General features: G+C 44.9%; 1 protein-coding gene and 1 long non-coding RNA gene across 7 annotated transcripts in view; one reads left to right on the forward strand and one right to left on the reverse strand.

Annotated features, from left to right (window-relative positions):
• The window catches only part of ARB2A (ARB2 cotranscriptional regulator A), a 792,581-nt gene that overhangs the window by 201,078 nt on the left and 575,742 nt on the right, over window positions 1-15,761 (reverse strand). For all 5 annotated transcript variants that reach the window (XM_063964011.1, XM_063964006.1, XM_063964010.1 and 2 more), the window contains one exon: window positions 5,026-5,142. In XM_063964011.1, the coding sequence (XP_063820081.1) occupies window positions 5,026-5,142 (117 nt within the window). The remainder of the gene's footprint in view (window positions 1-5,025; window positions 5,143-15,761) is intronic.
• The window catches only part of LOC135060883 (uncharacterized), a 71,062-nt gene that overhangs the window by 6,973 nt on the left and 48,328 nt on the right, over window positions 1-15,761 (forward strand). For both annotated transcript variants that reach the window (XR_010247289.1, XR_010247283.1), the window contains exon 3: window positions 793-856. This is a non-coding gene — a long non-coding RNA (uncharacterized LOC135060883). The remainder of the gene's footprint in view (window positions 1-792; window positions 857-15,761) is intronic.

Below are 15,761 nucleotides of genomic sequence, written 5' to 3' on the forward strand. Positions count from 1 at the left end.
TTAATGTATATGCATATAGGCAATTAGAAGTATGTAGGAGTTAGAATAGAAACCGAAGATAAAAGCAGTACATAGAAAAATTAACATATGAAGAGTATCCCAGTAGAGCAAAATAATCTGTTTAATGTAGCTGATTACAGGGCTATTTAGTTTTGTTAGGTTTTGTTCTACCATTATTTTTGACTACTCCCTGGAATGGATTTCCATATTCAAATCATTATCTTAATTTGAGAATATCACATTGTAAATATGAGTTTTGAAGCATCTAATTGCTTGTACGCACTCACATGGCACAGGGACAGTCTTACATTCCCTATAATCATTATAGGTTATGACCCAACAGAGCCACCGTATGGAAAATAAAAGGCCTTTGAGACGAGACTTAACAAGACACTCATCAACATAAAAATATGAACCACTGTTTCCTTGATTTATATTCGTGTAACATAATATTGTGTCCGCAGGCTGCCCTAATTATGTAGCCATTTGATGACTTAGCAATATGGGCACCATCATATGGGAAATCAAGTTGATTATGTGATGTTTGTATTATATGGATTTTCTGGCAGAAAGGTGATGTCATATAAGTGGCTGAGCCTGCATGAAAGTACATTGGATGAGTAAAGTAATATTTTATTGTAGTCTTTTGTAAAAACAAATAAATTAGATTTGGGCCCATCCTTAAAGTTGATGTGTAATACATTCATATTAAGTACAACACAAAGCAATATACAGAATATTTAATTTCTGGGGTAATTTACCCTCCATCCCTCTTCTGCTCCCTCCTCACAGGTATTGTAGGCAAAGGACCACTGTTAAGCTACTGGACGCTACTCCAATGCTACTGGAATATTATGTAAGTAAGAGGGACTAAACAAAGTCAGTAAAAACTATATTTTAAGCTACATGTTATAATAATGGAAAAAAAAGTTTTCAATAAAAATCAACGCAGTTAAAAATCACGACCCCCCAAAGTAGGAATACCTCCTAACCAGTACATATAATCTTCTGGACCCTTATTTGCTTTTTTAAAAACACATATATTATTATTTGGAGATAAAAGAAACGCTTTAAACTTCTGCCTTACAGATTAGCTTTTTTTTTTTTATAGCAATACAATTCCTATGTTTTAATTAATTATTATTATTATTATTATGTCTCTAGAAGACCCACCCATCCCATGTTCCTGCTTAACGTTATATATTTTTTCAGTTACACTGGATGACTGAGACCAGGAGAAGGCATATATACACACTGCCCCTGACACACTCTCCTATATACAGCCCCAGGCTCACCAGCTCTGACAGCATAATGCAATTCTAGGAGATAGGGTAAATCAGCAATATCAATGACTGATTAAATTAATGTAATCCCCCACTCAAATTAGCTCCAGCAATGGTATAATCTAACCTTCTTGGGCACACAAAAGAAAGTAGAGCTCACTACAGTCCATATTGTGTGATAATTGTATAGTGATGACTGTGGAATAGTCCTATAACATCACTTTTTACATCAGGGCTTCTTACATCACTTTCGTGCAGTACATATCCCCCTCTAAGCTCTATGCTACGCCCTAAAGCACAAGCACCAAACCAGTCATAGGTCAATTTGGTCTCAACAGGTCACATACAATGCTCATTCAGTTAGAAAGAATATAAAGGCAATCAAGTACTACATGGGAAACAGAAATGCGATGTTTAAAATATAAAAAGTGGAGCGAATGTGACACATGACAGTAAGGAGTTTCTCAAAAGTAATTTGAATACAATATAGCTAACTATTATAAGGTTATTGAGCAGTATTTTTGCAGTTCAGTAACCAGCGCTGTAGTCCTACAATACGGGATTTGTTCAACTATTGTTATCTGTCTAATAATACATTTCATTATAAACAGCCACTAGATTGTCTACAACACAGCCATACAGATCCTCCGGCTCTGTGAGAACTGTGTTACCAGTAGGAAATGATCATGAACAGACAGGAATTTCCTGAAGGGCCAAAAAAAAGTATTACTATACTGTAGATTGTAATTTCACTCTCTTCTGGGGAATCTCAAGGTTTTACAGTACAAAAGAGAATATGGTCTCATTTACACAGAAAAATGTTAAATAGCCACCTCACAGCAGCCATGAAAACTAGATTACTATGTTGATATGCAATATTTTTAAAGGGGACATGAACAACTGTAAATAAATAGGTGGTCAGGTGATCTTCTTACGCTGTTTTGGTGTGTACTCGTAGGTAATTCAATAAGGACGGGGTTTGCTGCACAGGGAATAGCTCCAGGTTTCACATCCAGAGCGATTCAGTTAATCAACATTTTGCCTGCGCATAAACTATGGATTAACGCATGCTAGCTCTATATTCCACATTTTCCGTGGAATATATGTATGTTAAATCCAAGCGGGTGCATTTTAACCTGGAATCTTTCCTCTGAGCTCCTGAGAATGCAAGGAAAAGTGCTCCCTCATGGCTTGACACGTGGGGTAAACCCTGCTGATTGAATCGGGCAGCACGGATAATTAGATATGCCCCTAAGACCAAAGGCAATATGTAATAGCCTGGTTTTGCCTTGTGAATGATTCCACCGTAATAATATGGGCATATTCGCAGAAATTCCCGAACAGCTTGCACCTTGCAGGCTATTACATATCGCCCCAAGGGCATTTTAAGAGAGGAGGGGGCCCATGTGCATATTCCATCTGGCTCCTCTCCTCTCTCCCTTGCCGGCAGCCGCTAGTAGAATTTAGCACTGTGCTAGAATCTACTATTCATACACAGGGCTACAGGAAAATGGTACCGCGGACATACGTCTACTTTTGTTGCTTCAGAAATTGCTATTTGCTTGCCAATACCACAACTATAAAACATAAGTATGAGACTAAGGGAGGTATTCAATTAGGTCCGTTTTTGTCGCCTTGATAAAAAAAAATGGACTTTTCACTATTTTTAGGGTGAATGGGGAGTTGCCCTATTCAATAGCAGGGACGTTTTTTCGCCTAGGCAAAAAATTCAGCAGGAGCGAGTAACGTGGATCGGCGAATCCACATGTTTTCTCACCTGCATTGATGAAAACGCGGGCCATTTTCATAGATTTTGAGGTATTTTCCGCCAATGCCTTTTCACATAAAAAAAAAAAAAGAAGGTGAAAAGGCATTGGCGAAAATGACTTAAAAACTGTCAAAACGGCCAGCAATTGAATAGACGAGGGGGTGAATGCAACAGCTCCGAGATTACCGAAGCTAATTGAATACCCCCCTAACGAGTTCAGCAGTTTAAAATGCTGCTGAAGTACAATGTAGCAAAATAATGTGCCCCTCCACTTGGTGTTTTCTAACAAGAACAAAAGCATGTAACGGGTATGGGAACCCATTGCCTTCTCCATTTACTCTTGTTCATCATATGTAAATACATTGGGTTGTTGAAGCTTGACAGCATTAGCCTTTTTAATGCTGTCACGGATACTCTTTGGGTGGTATCCATATGATATATCACGCCCAATCTCCTTTTTAAAATAATCCCCGTTATCACGCATATTGCGCCCATAGTAATCAGGTTTAGCTGCGTAAAGGGTTCAGTGCCTAACTAACCTGGAGGGTAACGAGCTGAAATGATGATACCACGTGCCCGAGTGCAGAAACAGAGCGGGTGTGGAAGGGGGTGAAAAGAACTGAATACCGCACATAGCATGTAAACTCTCATAGGCAGGGCCCTCCTACCTCATGTTTAATCCTAGTCCCATCCCAGTTACCAGTGCTCCATGTCTCCTAGTCCCATTCAGTGACTATCTGCCATTCCGTTCCTGTGACTCACTTAAAGTTGGCAGTCAAGATATAGTGAGTTACCATAGCCGTGCCCCTTGTCAGTGCCCTACATAATTTCTTGTTTTGTTTCTCTGTGCTGTTCCTACAGTATACGTCAGTTTACATTTATTGTACTTATCATGTTTCACTGTTACTGTGTTTACTCCCTGCACAGCGCTGTGGACACTATGCAGCATCTTTCAGTGGGAGGAAGCCCTAAATGCTGCAGCAATAGTGCCAGCCTAAAGGTGGGTACACACTGGCCGATATATCGTCCGTTCTCTTGAACGGACGATATATTGCGGGTCCGTCGCCCAGTGTGTATGGGTGATACGTCTGTGAATCCGTCATTCACAGACGTATCACGTCGGCCCTGCAGCACAGCCGGCGGCCAATATATCTACCGATATATTGGCGCGTCGCTGTGTGTGTACGGGCGGTCGGCTGACCGCCCGTACACATGCTGTGGCAGCCGGTGGTGATTCACAGCTGAACTGGGCAGGCATGTGTACACGCCCGCCCAGTTCATGACGTCAGTTCCCGATGGATCGGGCAGTGTGTATGCTCAACACACTGCCCAATCCGTCCATAGATATATCTGCCGATCAATTGATCGGCAGATATATCCACCAGTGTGTACCCACTTTTAAACAATATTGCTATAATTTATTTTTTGTTATTTTTTTTATTTACTTTGTTTGGAGCACGGTGCTCTTTCTTGCCCAGAATGTTGGTCTCATCTTTTAAAAAGAGAACAAAGTGCTGCATTCAATATTAAATACAGTGTTCAAATGCTTTAGAGAGCGTGTTTAACTTGTGCATAGCTATGTAAGGAAAACAAGTGAAAAAAACAATCAGAGAATCCTATATAATAAAAGGCTAACGCTGCTCCTCACCTCTAGGGGGGGGGGGGGGATTCAAGTGTTTTGCATGCCGGCGACCACTAGATGGTGCCTGATGGAGCAATTCAAGTGTTGCTCCATTCAGGCACTGCACAGCCGCCGATGCTGACATTACTGTTATGTTGTTCCGTCATTTTGACGGGATGGTAACTAGTTATAATTTGCTAATACATTTAGAGACAGATTAGGAAAACAAACAGGTTTGATTTGTAAAAACATCACTATTCCACATGCATCATATTGCAGTAAGTGTCTTTCTTATCATTGTTTTATTCTAGTGATTTATTTAGAAAAAAACAAAACAGAAAAAAAGTTATTACCTCTCGCATCCATTCTCGAATAGTTTTATTGGCTTCCTGATGCCACACGTTGTGCACGGAATCTGTCAGAGCTACAGCGGTGACCTTACTTTTCACATCAGCTTCACGCTGAATCATCTGTTCGGGAAAGAACAAAAACAGGTCTGAGAAACATATGCAAAATGTAGTATTTTAATCCAGCTGTGTTATAGATTGAGTAATTACTCAAAAGTAGGCTTCCTGTGTGTGAGCCAACTTTGAAGGGATCCTTTTTTTTTCCCAAAGCTTTTAAAAGTTTGTGTAGCTAAAGTCTAGCAGTAACTATTCACTGTAATGTTGTTTCTGTCATTACTAATTTTGGTATAAGACTGTAATTCTGTATAGCAGAACTGACAACGTACAATGTTTCTTAAAGTGGACCCTTCATCATGTTTAAATATTGTTATCCTTACTTAGTATATAAGAAAGTACCTAACAAATGAAGCCAATCATTTGCTTTCACCCAGTTCCCCCTTGCTAATGCCATAATGGCAGTAGCATGTTATGGAAAATAAGATTTTACTTACCGATAAATCTATTTCTCATAGTCCGTAGTGGATGCTGGGACTCCGTAAGGACCATGGGGAATAGCGGCTCCGCAGGAGACAGGGCACAAAATAAAAGCTTAAGGATCAGGTGGTGTGCACTGGCTCCTCCCCCTATGACCCTCCTCCAAGCCTCAGTTAGGATACTGTGCCCGGACGAGCGTACATAATAAGGAAGGATATTGAATCCCGGGTAAGACTCATACCAGCCACACCAATCACACCGTACAACTTGTGATCTGAACCCAGTTAACAGTATGATAAACGCAAGGGAGCCTCTGAAAAGATGGCTCACAACAATAATAACCCGAATTTTTGTAACAATAACTATATACAAGTATTGCAGACAATCCGCACTAGGGATGGGCGCCCAGCATCCACTACGGACTATGAGAAATAGATTTATCGGTAAGTAAAATCTTATTTTCTCTGACGTCCTAGTGGATGCTGGGACTCCGTAAGGACCATGGGGATTATACCAAAGCTCCCAAACGGGCGGGAGAGTGCGGATGACTCTGCAGCACCGAATGAGAGAACTCCAGGTCCTCCTCAGCCAGGGTATCAAATTTGTAGAATTTAGCAACGTGTTTGCCCCTGACCAAGTAGCTGCTCGGCAAAGTTGTAAAGCCGAGACCCCTCGGGCAGCCGCCCAAGATGAGCCCACTTTCCTTGTGGAATGGGCTTTTACTGATTTTGGCTGTGGCAATCCTGCCACAGAATGTGCAAGCTGAATTGTACTACAAATCCAACGAGCAATCGTCTGCTTAGAAGCAGGAGCACCCAGTTTGTTAGGTGCATACAGGATAAACAGCGAGTCAGATTTTCTGACTCCAGCCGTCCTGGAAACATATATTTTCAAGGCCCTGACAACGTCAAGCAACTTAGAGTCCTCTAAGTCCCTGGTAGCCGCAGGTACCACAATAGGTTGGTTCATGTGAAATGCAGAAACCACCTTAGGTAGAAATTGAGGACGAGTCCTCAATTCCGCCCTGTCAGAATGAAAAATTAAGTAAGGGCTTTTATATGATAAAGCCGCCAATTCTGACACACGCCTGGCTGAAGCCAAGGATAACAGCATCGACACCTTCCATGTGAGATATTTTAAGTCCACAGTGGAAAGTGGATCAAACCAATGTGACTTTAGAAAACTCAACACCACATTGAGATCCCAAGGTGCCACTGGAGGCACAAAAGGAGGCTGTATGTGCAGCACCCCTTTTACAAATGTCTGAACTTCAGGTACTGAAGCCAGTTCTTTTTGGAAGAAAATCGACAGGGCCGAAATTTGAACCTTAATGGACCCTAATTTTAGGCCCATAGACAGTCCTGTTTGCAGGAAATGAAGGAAACGACCCAGTTGAAATTCCTCTGTAGGGGCCCTCTTGGCCTCACACCACGCAACATATTTACGCCAAATGCGGTGATAATGTTTTGCGGTTACGTCCTTCCTGGCTTTGACCAGAGTAGGAATGACTTCTTCTGGAATGCCTTTTTCCCTCAGGATCCGGCGTTCAACCGCCATGCTGTCAAACGCAGCCGCGGTAAGTCTTGAAACAGACAAGGCCCCTGCAGTAGCAGGTCCTGTCTTAGAGGTAGAGGCCACGGTTCGTCCGTGAGCATCTCTTGAAGTTCCGGGTACCAAGTCCTTCTTGTCCAATCCGGGACCACGAGTATAGTTCTTACTCCTCTCCTTCTTATGATTCTCAGTACTTTTGGTATGAGAGGCAGAGGAGGGAACACATACACTGACTGGTACACCCACGGCGTTACCAGAGCGTCCACTGCTATTGCCTGAGGGTCCCTTGACCTGGCGCAATATCTGTCCAGTTTTTTGTTTAGACGTGACGCCATCATGTCCACCTTTGGTTTTTCCCAACGGTTTACAATCAGGTGGAAGACTTCTGGGTGAAGTCCCCACTCTCCCGGGTGAAGGTCGTGTCTGCTGAGGAAGTCTGCTTCCCAGTTGTCCACTCCCGGAATGAACACTGCTGACAGTGCTATCACATGATTTTCCGCCCAGCGAAGAATCCTTGCAGCTTCTGCCATTGCCCTCCTGCTTCTCGTGCCGCCCTGTCTGTTTACGTGGGCGACTGACGTGATGTTGTCCGATTGGATCAACACCGCCTGACCCTGAAGCAGAGGTTTTGCTTGACTTAGGGCATTGTAAATGGCCCTTAGTTCCAGAATGTTTATATGAAGAGATGTTTCCATGCTTGACCACAAGCCCTGGAAATTCCTTCCCTGTGTGACTGCTCCCCAGCCTCTCAGGCTGGCATCCGTGGTTACCAGGATCCAATCCTGAATGCCAAATCTGCGGCCCTCTAGTAGATGAGCACTCTGCAGCCACCACAGGAGAGACACCCTTGTCCTTGGCGACAGGGTTATCCTCTGATGCATCTGCAGATGCGATCCGGACCATTTGTCCAGTAGATCCCACTGAAATGTTCTTGCATGGAATCTTCCGAATGGAATCGCTTCGTAAGAAGCCACCATTTTTCCCAGGACCCTCGTGCACTGATGCACTGAGACCTGGCCTGGTTTTAGGAGGTTCCTGACTAGCTCGGATAACTCCCTGGCCTTCTCCTCCGGGAGAAACACCTTCTTCTGGACTGTGTCCAGAATCATTCCTAGGAACAGTAGACGTGTCGTTGGAATCAGCTGCGATTTTGGAATATTTAGAATCCACCCGTGCTGACGTAACACTACCTGAGATAGTGCTACTCCGACTTCTAACTGTTCCCTGGATCTTGCCCTTATCAGGAGATCGTCCAAGTAAGGGATAATTAAAATGCCTTTTCTTCGTAGAAGAATCATCATTTCGGCCATTACCTTGGTAAAGACCCGAGGTGCCGTGGACAATCCAAACGGCAGCGTCTGAAACTGATAATGACAGTTTTGTACTACAAACCTGAGGTACCCTTGGTGAGAAGGGTATATTGGGACGTGGAGATAAGCATCTTTGATGTCCAGAGACACCATATAGTCCCCTTCTTCCAGGTTCGCTATCACTGCTCTGAGTGACTCCATCTTGAATTTGAACCTTTTTATGTAAGTGTTCAAGGATTTCAGATTTAAAATTGGTCTCACCGAGCCGTCCGGCTTCGGTACCACAAACAGCGTGGAATAATACCCCTTTCCTTGTTGCAGGAGGGGTACCTTGATTATCACCTGCTGGGAATACAGCTTGTGAATGGCTTCCAAAACTGCCTCCCTGTCGGAGGGAGACTTTGGTAAAGCAGACTTCAGGAACCGACGAGGGGGAAACGCCTCGAATTCCAGTTTGTACCCTTGCGATACTACCTGTAGAATCCAGGGATCCACTTGCGAGTGAGCCCACTGCGCGTTGAAATTCTTGAGACGGGCCCCCACCATATCTGAGTCTGCTTGTAAAGCCCCAGCGTCATGCTGAAGACTTGGCAGAAGCAGGGGAGGGCTTCTGCTCCTGTGAAGCGGCTGCATGGTGCAGTCTTTTTCCTCTTCCTCTGCCCCGGGGCAGAAAAGAGTGGCCTTTTGCTCGCTTGTACTTATGGGAACGAAAGGACTGAGTTTGAAAAGACGGTGTCTTTTTCTGCTGATGTGGAGTGACCTGGGGTAAAAAGGTGGATTTTCCAGCCGTTGCCGTGGCCACCAGGTCCGATAGACCAGCCCCAAATAACTCCTCCCCTTTATACGGCAATACTTCCATGTGCCGTTTGGAATCCGCATCCCCTGACCACTGTCGCGTCCATAACGCTCTTCTGGCAGAGATGGACATAGCACTTACTCTTGATGCCAGGGTGCAAATATCCCTCTGTGCATCACGCATATATAGTAATGCATCCTTTAAATGTTCTATGGTTAACAAAATATTGTCCCTATCCAGGGTATCAATATTCTCAGTCAGGGAATCCGACCATGCGACTCCAGCACTGCACATCCAGGCTGAGGCGATTGCTGGTCGCAGTATAACACCAGTATGTGTGTATATACTTTTTAGGATATTTTCCAGCCTTCTATCAGCTGGTTCTTTGAGGGTGGCCGTATCAGGAGACGGTAACGCTACTTGTTTAGATAAACGTGTGAGCGCCTTATCTACCCTAGGGGGTGTTTCCCAACGCGCCCTAACCTCTGGCGGGAAGGTATATAATGCTAATAATTTTTTAGAAATTAGCTGTTTTTTATCGGGGGAAACCCACGCTTTTTCACACACCTCATTTATTTCCTCTGACTCAGGAAAAACTATTGGTAGTTTTTTCTCACCCCACATAATACCCTTCTTTGTGGTACTTGTAGTGTCAGAAAGGTTCAATGCCTCTTTCATTGCCGTGATCATGTAACGTGTGGCCCTACTGGACATTACGTTTGTCTCGTCACCGTCGACACTAGACTCAGTATCTGTGTCAGGGTCTGTGTCGACCCACTGAGGTAACGGGCGTTTTAGCGCCCCTGACGGTGTCTGAGACGCCTGGACAGGCACTAATTGATTTGCCGGCTGTCTCATGTCGTCAACAGTTTTTTGCAAATTGCTGACATTATCACTTAATTGTTTAAATACAATCATCCAGTCAGGTGTCGACTCCCTAGGGGGTGACATCACCAACACAGGCAACTGCTCCGCCTCCACATCATTTTCCTCCTCATACATGTCGACACACGCGTACCGACACACAGCACACACACCGGGAATGCTCTGATAGAGGACAGGACCCCACTTAGCCCTTTGGAGAGACAGAGGGAGAGTCTGCCAGCACACACCCAGCGCTATATATATATACAGGGATAACCTTATATAAGTGTTATTCCCTTATAGCTGCTGTTATTATCGTTATTTGCTGCCAAAAATGCCCCCCCTTCTCTTTTTTACCCTGATTCTGAAGCAGGACTGCAGGGGAGAGTCAGGGAGCCGTCCTTCCAGCGGAGCTGTGAGGGAAAATGGCGCTTGTGTGCTGAGGAGATAGGCTCCGCCCCTTCACGACGTCCTTATCTCCCGCTTTTTTGTGTAAAAATGGCAGGGGATTAAAATACATCCATATAGCCCAGGAGCTATATGTGATGTATTCTTTTTGCCACCTAAGGTATATTGTTATATTGCGTCTCAGGGCGCTCCCCCCCAGCGCCCTGCACCCTCAGTGACCGGAGTGTGAAGTGTGCTGAGAGCAATGGCGCACAGCTGCGGTGCTGTGCGCTACCTTAGACTGAAGACAGGATGTCTTCTGCCGCCGATTTCACCGGACCTCTTCGTCTCTTCTGGCTCTGTAAGGGGGACGGCGGCGCGGCTCCGGTGACCCATCCAGGCTGAACCTGTGATCGTCCCTCTGGAGCTAATGTCCAGTAGCCTAAGAAACCCGATCCACTCTGCACTCAGGTGAGTCCGTTTCTTCTCCCCTTAGTCCCACGATGCAGTGAGCCTGTTGCCAGCAGGACTCACTGAAAATAAAAAAAACCTAAACTAAACTTTTATTCTAAGCAGCTCAGGAGAGCCACCTAGATTGCACCCTTCTCGGCCGGGCACAAAAATCTAACTGAGGCTTGGAGGAGGGTCATAGGGGGAGGAGCCAGTGCACACCACCTGATCCTTAAGCTTTTATTTTGTGCCCTGTCTCCTGTGGAGCCGCTATTCCCCATGGTCCTTACGGAGTCCCAGCATCCACTAGGACGTCAGAGAAATTAGAGGGCGCAAACACAAGGGTGTATTAGGAAAGGAGTGCCCTCCCGTGTACAGTATCCTTCCGGTCACCCTCCTCTCTAGTTGGTGCCGCAAGCGAGTAGATTCTGGTGCTGTGCCTAAGTCTACTGCGCATGGGCAGGTCTCTGGGAAAATGGCGCAGTGGGGATTTTCCAAGTGGTTTTTCTAGTGTGGATGAGCAAATCAACAGGAAAATGACCACTGCGCCATTTTCCCGGTGATTTGTGCAGTGCTCTCACTGCCGATGTGGGACTCCGAATAGGTAAGTACTGTAGAAGAATTGTGCAGGATGTGCAGTGAGAACCCCCTAAACCGCACACCTTGAACCCATTATAAAAACGCCAACCAACCAGTTTGGTTTTGCCTCGTAACTGACTGCAGCTTTAAAAAAATGCTGACACTGCCATCCCTAATAGGATCACCTGCCCGGCACCGTAGTCCCGATCGTCGAGATCCCGAACGTCCAAGTGCCAGGACTCTGGGGCGGTAAGCCGCAAGGGGGGAAGGTTATGTTTAGGCTGTAGGGGGATGGTTAGAGTTAGGCTACGGCCTGGGGTGGGGGAGATAGATTAAGGCTGCAGGAAGGTGGGGTTAGGGTCATTACCTCCCAGGAGGGATAGGCTGTAAGGAGGGGGGGGGGGGGGGGGTTTAGGCTGAGGGAAGGGGGGGGTTAGGTTCAGGCGCCACCACGGAGGGTTAGGCTTTGGGGGGTGGAGGAGGAGGGTTAGGTTTAGGCGGTGGGAAGGGAGAGTTAGGGTTAGGGGGCCATGTAGGCATTCCCTACCGAACCCCCAGCAACAGCAGGGGCAGAGCGGGCCAGTGCTGCTGAATGAGGCCAACATAATGGACTCCCTTTTAGACCACGTCACCTTCACGAGGATCAGCTCCACATCATATCCTCCCCAGTGTTCCTGCAACTTCCTGTCTACAAGTCAGTTAGATACTTGCCCATCTATGAAGACTCATGGAAACCCACAAGGCCATTCTGCTGATCGCAGCCCAGGCAGGAGATTTAGGGACAGCAGTCTTGCCTCCCTGTACACATTCATTTAAGTTATATACATTGATACATTTTGAATGCACCGTAGTTTGGCATAATATGTGTCAGTTGGCTATGATGTGGCATACTAGGGCCGGGATGTAATGAAGTCCATGTTCGGTGGCCGTGCGGGATGCCGTCTGAACGCGGACATTTTTTTTTAAAGGGGCAATAATTTACAAGGCTAAACCACCCGCATGCCTGCCGAACTCGTATTTCATTAGATCCCGTCCTATATATTGGAAGCACTGTGAGTTTGGCATTTTAGGTATTGGGGCACAGTGATGTGGTATATTACTGTGGTGTGACATCGTATGTATTTGGGACACAGTGGTGTGGCATACTATGTATTAGGGGCATTGTGGTGTGGCATACTATGTATTTAGGGCACTGTGGTGTGGCATACTATCTATTGGGGGCATACTACGGCACTAGAGACGGACTTGTATCAGGGTCTGATGGCATGTGGGAAAGGGGCATTAAATAGGCATAAGTTATGTTCTATAGAAGTTTTAATATACTTTGGTTGCGGACAATTTTGTGATTAGACAGTTAAGCTGGCACCAAGATTTTAGCAAAAATTTGCAAAGTCCTGTTTTATGCAATGCTGGTTTCTGCACCCCTGTCCTCCAGTTTCCCCAACCCTGTTTCTTCTCATTCTCCTCACCCAAACCTCATTTAAAAAAAAAAAAAATCATTTTCTTTTTGGTTGCAGGTCTGATTTATTATTGCTTTCTGTAGACTATCAGACCTACAAATACTCACTGTACTTGAGTATTGCACAAATTAAAAAAAAATGTTGGAAAAAAAAAAAAGATACTCATACCCTCTAATAAAAAAAATAAACAGATCCTTGTGATGAACCGTTCTTACTGTACATTTTAGATTTTCAGGACTCCTCTTTTCACTTTTTTTTTGTTTGCCAGTCTCATGATATCAGGACAATGGCCAGTTCTTGATCCAAATGTTTTTTTCCATTAATAATGCAGCAACTGATTGCACAGTAGTGCATCAACCGTATGCACAGTACAACACAAAGTTATGTGAACAAGTACACCCTTGCCATTAAACTGCACCACTTATGTGTTTGTGCTTTACAATGGAGGATTTGACACATATGCTAAACTGTTCACAGCATATGCTATTAATGTTACTTATACAACTAATTAATATAATGATATCTAAAAAATAATAATGCAACAGACAGCACACAAATTATACAAAGCAGCATTGAAGACACAATGAAAAGCTTTTCATATATAAATTCAAAGTTTTTAATATACAGATTAAAACAGTTAACATCAGTTTGAAACATTTTACCATTAAATACAGAAGTAAATAATATGGAAACATTACAAGTGTGACATATAGTAGGCAATTACTACTGTAAGCATAGCGCCTAATTCTTACCTGATCGTAGATGTGTGAAAAAATGCACATCTACAATCAAAATCTTTGGCATGTGGGGGTACGCCCAGCACAGGGTAAGTCCACTCCACATGTCGGGTCCTTCCACCCCCCTCCCCGCTGCAGACATGCGAAAGGGAAGACACGCAGCCACCCCTGCAAACGACTCACCTGCGTTGTCTGGACCGTAAACCCCAAACAACGACGCCGACACACACAACGACGCCGACACACCCAGCGACCGCCTCTACCTGTCAATCAGGCAGAGGCGAACACACTAGTGAGCTGCTGTGCGTGCGCACACTTCACTGGGCTTCAACCTGCATCTGCTGCCGCTGCCAGGTCTGAATTAGGCCCTTAGCCTAAGAAATGTAATATTTGGTAATTGGTAAAACTTGACCCTAGAACCTGGGAAGTGATATTAGTAAGGTATTCTCTAACTAATCAGTGATCGTCTGTGTTGTGTAACAATCTGTATTTACTGATTAAAAGCCATGTTTAACTGAGAAACGTCAGTGACTCTTGTGTGGCAGAAAAAAATGATTTTCAAAGTGCGACATTCAGTATAGTATGTGGTGAAACGTCGACATTCAAATGTTAACATTGCTGTAATATCAAAATTTGGCATGTAGATGTAGTTTCCCATAGGGCTGTTCACTAAACTGAAAATTGGGTGCCAGGCTTGTGTCTGTTGACAATGTGTCACTGTCGACATATTCAATAATGGCCTTCTAGTATCGATATTTTGAACATATACCAGTAGCCGTATATACATCCATTGTACCAACTCATCTGGGGATGAAGTCATGGCCTAATCCGGTCCTCTTCCCCTTCCTCCCCCCTTGACTCTAACCACTCCTGCCTCCACTGCTCCCTCTCTCCTGCTGCCTGCTTCCATCCATCCATCATGCCCATCTCTTTAATCTATCCTTCTCCTGCTTCAATGCCCCCACTGCAGTCAAGCATGCCCTTGTCTCCCCCATTCCTAAAACAACAAACAAAAACAAACACCCTTGATACGGACACTATCTAGCTTCTCCCCTTTGCATCCAAACTCCTTGAGCATATTGTCTACAGCCGCCTCACATCCTTTCTTTTACCCCACTCCCTGCTGGGGCCATTTTAGTCTGGCTTTCATCCTCTCCACTCCACAGAAACTGCCCTCACTAAAATCACCAATGATCTCTATGCTGCCAAATCCAAAGGTCCCTGCTTTCTGTTTATTCTATTTGATCGGGATGTAGTCATGTGACTGGCGGTCAGGAGACTGGCGGTCACAATACCAATGCTGGAATCCTGCCCCCTCACAATGCCGACTAACAGGAACTTTTCCGATTTGTGGGTGTCCACGACACCCATAGAGTGGGAATCGAACCTGTGGCCAGCATAGCAAGCCCGCAAGGGGATTCTCTGCGCTCAATCTCCCCCACCCCTGCATCTAAAAACCGGGATCCCAGCGTCGGTATGGTGACCGGCGATAGGCAAATTATCCCAACCCTGTAGATCACCATGTCCTCCTGCAAATTCTTCACTTTCTCGGTCTGCACGACACTGCCCCCTCTATGACTGTTCTTTCTCTAGTTACTCCACTCTTCCCCCACTTTCTCTGCAGGTAGGTGTCCCCCAAGTTTCAGTTTTTGGACCTCTCCTATTCTCCATCTATACTTTCTCTTTGTAGCTCTTTTTGGCTCCAATATCTCTATGCTAATGAGCTTATAATCTTTGCACCGTCATGAATACCATCACCTAACACTATTTCCTTATCTATTGATGGCACCACCATCTCCTCTAGCACGCAAATGCGTAGTCTTGGAGTTATCCTGGACTCCTCCCTCCATCAAACCACACATCTAGTACCTCCTGCCATTTCCAATTCAAACATTTCGCTAGTATCAGACCCTTTCTCACCCTGGATCAGTCATCATCTCTACACTGGACTACTGAAACCTCCTTTTATCTGGCCTGCCTGACTCCTGCCTCTCTTCAATCTGTCCTTAATGCTGCTGCCCAACTCATCTTCCTATACAAATGTATTATATTGTATCTGCCCCCCCTCTCATAC

The sequence above is a fragment of the Pseudophryne corroboree genome, chromosome 1 (assembly GCF_028390025.1).
Source record: "Pseudophryne corroboree isolate aPseCor3 chromosome 1, aPseCor3.hap2, whole genome shotgun sequence".
Classification (NCBI taxonomy): domain Eukaryota; kingdom Metazoa; phylum Chordata; class Amphibia; order Anura; family Myobatrachidae; genus Pseudophryne; species Pseudophryne corroboree.